This window comes from Triticum aestivum, chromosome 7B, assembly GCF_018294505.1.
Source record: "Triticum aestivum cultivar Chinese Spring chromosome 7B, IWGSC CS RefSeq v2.1, whole genome shotgun sequence".
Classification (NCBI taxonomy): Eukaryota; Viridiplantae; Streptophyta; class Magnoliopsida; order Poales; family Poaceae; genus Triticum; species Triticum aestivum.
The window spans coordinates 221,853,618-221,860,768 of NC_057813.1; the positions used below are offsets into that span (position 1 = coordinate 221,853,618).

At 42.1% G+C, this 7,151-nt stretch overlaps 1 protein-coding gene across 1 annotated transcript; it reads left to right on the forward strand.

Annotated features, from left to right (window-relative positions):
* Window positions 1-1,014: 1,014 nt before the first annotated feature.
* LOC123159307 (uncharacterized) lies at window positions 1,015-5,464 on the forward strand. The gene is made up of 2 exons (XM_044577133.1): window positions 1,015-2,507; window positions 5,222-5,464. Exons 1-2 carry the CDS (start codon window positions 1,105-1,107, stop codon window positions 5,241-5,243), a joined length of 1,425 nt encoding a protein of 474 aa, XP_044433068.1. The 5' UTR covers window positions 1,015-1,104; the 3' UTR covers window positions 5,244-5,464.
* Window positions 5,465-7,151: the final 1,687 nt, after the last annotated feature.

Sequence of the window (7,151 nt, forward strand, 5' to 3'; positions counted from 1 at the left end):
CATATTTATACATTTTTTTGATATAAGATGAACAAATTTTATACATTGAACATTTTTGTAATATAATCTGAACAATTTTTAACTACACATTGAACAATTTTGTGATATGCCATGAAAAACCATTTAAATACCCATTGAACATTTTTTTATGTACTCTGAACAATTTAAAATTGTGAACAAAATTTGAAAAAGTGAATAAATTTGAAAACTATGAACACATTTTGAAATCATGAACAAAAAATGAAAAATTCATGTTTTTAAAATTCCATGAACTTTTTTCAAATTTGATGAACTTTTTCTAGATTTCGATGAACTTTTTTCAAATTTGATGAACTTTTTCCAACTTTGATGAACTTTTTTTCAAATTCGGTGAACATTTTTCAAATTCGTTGAACTTTTTTAAAAATTTGAACGAACTTTTGATATTGATGAACTATTTTCAAAATTGATGAACTTTTTTGAAATTTGTGAACTTTTTTAAAATTAATGATTTTTTTAGTTCGCTAACCTTTTCAATTCGTGATTTATTTTGAAATCTGCGAACTTTCAAATTTCTTCCCCAAAAAATTACGTTTGCCCAAATCTGTGCACAATAAATAGTGCGACTGTAATTATTCTTAACTCATTCACGCTGAAAATATCTATGATCGATTGGTTGCCCTAGTGGTTAGGTGACATGGAACATGTACTGGACGTAGCTTGGTCGAATCCTTTCGAGAGCAACCCTTTTTAGGGGATTTTTTTGTGGTATAGATAAGGCGTATCGTGGGCCGGCCCCTGACAGCCAGCTTCCTGAACCGGCGCTTAAGGCGCCGGTTGGGAGCTCCCTGGTTGCTCCCCCGTTTAGGATTCGCCTCGGTCTCGTCCCGGGCCTAAAACGGGCCACATATAGCAGCGCCCCCCCGTTTAGGATTCGCCTCGGTCTCGTCCCGGGCCTAAAACGGGCCACATATAGCAGCGCCCCGGGCCTGCTACGAAGTACATCGGCTTTGTACTTCCCAATTCCCATCGGTCTCGCCTCCCCACCCTTCATCAAAAGAAAGCATCGGTCTCGTCCCCTTCCCAGCAATCCCAACCTGTCCGCCGCCACCCCATCACAAATTGATGCACCGCCGCCACCTCATGGATAGCCCCGACGCGCCGTCGGTAGCCAAGGCCTCCTTCCGCTACCCCGACTGGGTGATGCTAGATCCACACACCCGCCTGAACTACCCCGTACCCACCATCGATTCCGATTACCCTATGGAAGACTTTCACGCGACCAAGGCGCACGCGGAGACATCCATGGGCGATCCCATAGACGTCTTCTTCCGCGCCGTGCCACCGCCAGGTGCTTCTCGCCTCTATGTTAACTGGACGCCTCGCCGGTTTACAAAGGGTTCGTCGTCGTCGTCGGGGGCAGGGAGAGGAGAAGATCGCTGGGATGGATTTTACGGACGGGAACCCCTTGTCCTGGCCGCCAATGGCAATTCGATTCTTCTGAGGCTCACTCTCAGCAACACCCGGGTAGACTTCTTCGTCTACACGGTCCACTCCACTGGGCCGCCCTCGCTCTTGCGTCTACCCGATTGCAAACTCAGATTCTCAAACAGTTGTCTCCGCTCTGGTGGGTTAGATCATATGGTCACCCTTGGTAACATTGGTTTTTTATGTGATGCTGAAAGCGAAGAATTTGTGGTGGCAGACCTAATGATTTTGCCGAAACACGATGATGCCTCCCACCATGATGATACTCCGGTGGTAGCCGGGCTTTGTATTTTCCGGTCATGCAGCCCTGGGGAGGACTGGAAAGCCAGCAAACCACGTATATGCCATAAGGAGGGGCAAGGCGGGGAATTAATTTGGTGGCACACTGATGTCGTTGTCCCCCATGGAGTTTCCCTGTGCTACATAGATTATTTCCGCGGAATCCTGTTTTTGGATATTCTCAGCAAATGCCCGCGGCTCTTGTATGTCCGGCTTCCTCTAATGAACCCTGTTGGTGATCCTTATGATAGTGAAACTGGACGAGGGTGCCCATCAGCTTTTAGGAGCGTGTGTGTTACCAATGGCGGAACCATGAAGTTTGTTGAGGTTGTCACCAGAACCGTCTTTCTTTCAGGCAGCCAGTCAGCTGCTGCTTCTTCATTTGCAATCAAAGTTTGGAGGCTTAGGGAACATGGCATGACATGGGAGAAAGAAAGTACCATCCAAGATACCGAGCTCTGGTCCCTGCAGGGGTATGGTGATCTACTCCGTGTCCCGCCAACATTCCCTGTTGTGAGCATGACGAACCCGGATGTCATCTTTTGTGTGCTGAGCAATGGGTGTTTCGGTGACGCCAATGTGACATGGGTCATTGCGATTGACATGTTGAAGAAGACTCTGAGATCAGCTTTTAGATACAAGAAAGTACATAGGAACAGCATTGAGAATGATGGCAACATGGCGTCTGCGAGCCTCTCTACTAATCGTGCATTTATTCCCTCCCAGCTCTCCAAGTACTTAGGCGTGACTGGAGCCAGAAGGTAACTATGTCCTGTTTTACTCTTCATTCCATTTTGTTTCTGCTTTTCCAATGTATGCCAATAGCCTTGTTAATTTGCATGGTAGTCACGTATATTTCCTTAGTGAACCTACTGCAGTTAATCCTGTTTGTTGTTGATTCTGCAATATTTGTGTATTGTCCTTCCATTGTGTACCTCTTCTATGTCAGACGTGTACAATGAATGTTATATGCCACTCTTGTTGTGTGCAAGAACTAGTCAATAAATGTCACTTTGGTGCTCAAGGTTCCCTGAGTTACAAATCAAATTTTACATTGTATGCCTTCAATTTTCTTGCAGAAAATACTGTACTTGCATCTTTACTTTTTTCCAACCTAAATAGCTTGCAAATTAAATACAACTAAACCACCTGTATCTTTAATTTGCTGCACACCCAAAACTTCAAGAAGAAAAGCTTGGTGTGCCGAGTATTGGGAAATCGTCATGTTCCTAGTTTAATGCAGGTGGGAGCCTTCAAGATCATGAAATGATCCATACAATTTTCTCTGTGCACCTATTAAAAAAGATGGAATGTTTTCACATCATTGGCCCCTCTGTTTTTGCATGTTTCTTTCTTTGATAATTGCAATACCTGATAGAAAATCAGTAACGGCCCGTTTGGATGTATATAGCCGGAGCAGGAATTCGGTATTGGCATTGTCTTAGTCTTACCCGAATGGCACTGTTTAGATGGCCTGGACATTCACCTGTGGAATTCGGGCCCAATATCGAGAGGCCAACCCGAGCACTCACGTGAACCCTCCGCAAATTTGGAGCTCCGACCTCTGTATTTGGTTGAATTGGGAGCGGTTCGTCATCTTCTTCACCTGCACAAACTTAGCCTTCCCTGCAAGGTTGACCCGCCACTGTCGCCGCCTCCCCGACCGACGATTTCTCCACAAAATCAAGGCTGGCGTGTCGCCCAGGCCACTGGTGCTGCCTCCCAGGCCGGCGACAACAATCCTCTAGCCATCCCTGACGCCCCATTGACAACCACCATCAGTCACTGCTGGAGTTTACCGTGAACCGCCGCCTTTGGTTACTCACCACAGTGTCCACCGGCTCCTTGTCCCCGCTGACTGGCGCCGCTGGTTTCCCATCTCTCCCGCGGACGTCATAACCTTCCTGGCAGAATTGATCCATGCGAGGCAATAGCGAGCGAAGAAGCCAGCGGCTCGGAGCGGAGCATGCAGGAGCTTCTGTGGTAGCTCGAGCTGCTCCTGCACTACGACCAGAGTACCAGACATCCTATCCAACCATAGCCTCCTTCCATCTCAGCCACGGGCCACCACCTGCAGCTGTCCGCCATGGAGTAAGGTTTGCCACACCCATGAGCTGCTCGGCGGAATGCCAATCCATTCAACGCAACATATCGTGACTGAGAAAGTGTGAATGTTATTTATTTTTTTAAATTTCACACTTTGTCCATCCAAACAACAATTGGAATTGGTACTCCCCTTGAATTCCAAGCAGCAAATATATGAACATCCAAACACTAGGATTGACATTGAAGATCAATATCAATGTTCTGAGATATTTGGCATTGGAGCAATTCAATGCCAAGCCCTTGAATATCTACATCCAAACAAAGCGTAGGCAAGATAGTAGATTACTCCTATTGTAGCCAATAATCTGGTTTTGAGTTCTGTTCATTTTTCCTAGTTTGCTTTGACTCTGTAGGTTTATGTTGCTTTCTTGTAAGGTTCGTTCATGTGATTTTAGGGGCTGTCAACTGTGTGTGGTTAATCAGGAACGCGGGGCACTAGGGTAGTTCTTAGTTAGGTATCAATTTTGAGAAGAAAATTTATCCAAAAATGAGATTGGTAATCGAGATCTGATGTTCAGACTTGAGGCCAAGGCTCAATGATGACATTTTAGAAGAAAATGGACTTGGCAGCTACTTTGAACTAGCTGCTCTGCTCCTGCCTGCAGTTTGGCTCATAGCTGTGCTTGTGCTCATGCCCTTACTGCATCAGAGATGAGAACTGCTGAGCTCTGACCAGTCTGGCATGTCCTTGTTTTACTCACTCCTAAATTTGAATTCACATAACTTTTTTTTTTTGTCTCCGCATGCTGCTAAGTACCATTATGTGTACTATAATTTGGTATTTTTGATACAAACTTAAATGTAAGCATGGAAAACTGTTGTGCAAGACAAGGTCCAGTTTGTGTAACAGCTTGCATTATGCTGTCATGAGAACTACTCCCTCCGTTCCAAATTACTCGTCGTTGAAATGGATGTATCTAGAACTAAAATACATCTACTCCCTCCTTCCACCTATATAGGGCCTAATGCGTTTTTTATGACCGCCTTTGACTATTGACAAGATTAATAGTACATGACATGCATAATGTGAAAATTATATCATTGAAAGCTCCTTTCACACATGAATTTAACGGTGTGCTTTGTGTAAGTTACATGTTATATATTATTGCTCTAATATTTGGTCAAAGTTAGTCTCGAAAAACGCATTAGGCCCTATATAGATGGAAGGAGGGAGTACATACATCCATACTTGAGACAAGTAATTCGGAACGGAGGGAGTAGTGTGCAAAACAAGTTCCAGTTTGTGTAACAGCTTGTATTATGCTGTCATGAGAACTATTGTCAATATTATCATGCGATTGACATTTGTGTTGCAACTTCTCTGAAAAAACAATGATATGGGGAGCTCACTTTGATGTTGCATTTTCAGGAAAAGAAGAAATCTGGGATGAACATGTATAAGTTCCGTCTACCCTGGCCATGATGGTGCTGGTTGGATGGATGCAGTGCGGCAAAAATCGTGTGCTTGGAACCTGTTCTGTCTACTCTTCTCGTATTTTCTAATTAGTGAAGTTACATTATCTTAATGTCTATAGGATAACGCAACAGAAATCAACTGAGTTGTCAGTTATGTGGGGTGGCATGTTTTAGTGGTCTCTTATCTTCATTGTTATCTTCTCTATCCATATCGAAAATTCAATTCGGTGCCCATGCGGCTCATCATATGACGCAGAATAGACGCCTTCAACTCGCTCTAAAAAAATTGGATTATGTGTAATAAGTTGTTGATATTCAACAACTCTGTGTAAAAAATAATCACAGAAATCTAAACATTTACCGATCCACCCATAAGGTAGATCGGCGGCTACTCCTCCGATGCGAACCATTCGCATACCTGTAGCAGCTTCAAATAGATCATATATTAATTCTCTTTCTCTAAAAATAAATTCTCTCTCTCTAAAAATATAGAAAAAAGGAGTTTGTGCACTGAGATCCGCCATAAAAGGTCCAAGCCATAGCAAGTGAGAAGCTATCCGGCTTAATTCTAACATAATTACCCTAATATAGCTGACTCTTTGTGGTATTTGAATATTCTTCAATAATTCAGGTGCATTTACTGTTATTGCTTCTGTAAACATAGTAGCTAAATAATCCCACCTTGTTTCCGCGATTTTTTCCATTCCTTTGTGTAAATAGCCTAGGATCGCGCTAACTGCCACACGTGTGGCAGGAAGAGAGACGCACCATACGTAAACAGATTGCCACGTCATCGCATGCATGGATGCAGGAATCTTTTTGGATTTTCAGTTTTCAAAATGTTTTCTCTTAAACGAAAAACCGATTGAAAATCTGTTTTCACCATTAAATCCCTCGCGATGAGATCTTCGAAACTAGATCCCATGTTGATATGTTTTGATGAATTTTTTTTTAGATTAAAAGTTGCCATGTCTATTACATATGAATTGCCATGATGTTTACACTGAAGTTGCCATGATATGTTTCAGCTATTTTCTTCTACATTTAAAAGTAAAATTTGACATTTATAAAATGGGGAATTAAGAAACTAGACTTGCCATGAACCATAAACTAAAATTGCCATGATACATGCACGTAAAATTGCCATGGTTCATACAAAAAATAATTTTCATGGTCAAAGTACTGGAGTTGCCATCATCAAAATACTAAAATTGCCATGATCTACAAACTAAAATTGCCACATGGCAACTTTAGTTTAAGCCCTATGGCAACTGCAGTGTAAACATCGTGGCAACTTCTGGCAAAAAAAAAATTTATTCGTCGAAACATATCAACATGGGGTCTAGTTTTGAAGATCTCGTCGAGACGGATTTAATGGTGAAAACGGATTTTTAAGTCGCTTTTTTATTTAGGAGATACAACATTTTTAAGCTGAAAACCAAAAAAAAATCTGTTGATGTCATCTATTCATACGTGGCAAAATGAGTGGTGATGGAGGCGTGTGGGTGATGTGCAAACGCCCACACGTGTGGGCGTTAATATTTCCGATAGCCTAATATGGGCTTCCATCTATCTACTTCTATCTTATATTATATACTTTAAAAAGAATGCAATGCTCCATGTTTTATTTTCTTCGCAGTACCCCTTGGTCCAATCTTTTCTGTATGATAATCAATCTTCTTAATTTACTTATTTTCTGAACTAATTCTACTTTAATTTACCTACCACAAGCTTCTCATAAAAATATAATATATATGATGGGTAGGATGTGATAAACATTTATTTACATAATCATATTAATATGTCCAGGTAAATCGCAAGCTAACGTACTAGTAGAGTATTTATATACCGTTGTAACCCCAAGGCCTCATTTGGTTACCAGG

Excerpts from the sequence above, each read along its gene's own strand:
- LOC123159307 (XM_044577133.1), top strand. The coding sequence starts at position 1,105 with ATGCACCGCCGCCACCTCATGGATAGCCCCGACGCGCCGTCGGTAGCC. Across the intron at positions 2,508-5,221 it reads GGCGTGACTGGAGCCAGAAG|GAAAAGAAGAAATCTGGGAT; the intron begins GTAACTATGTCC and ends TTGCATTTTCAG.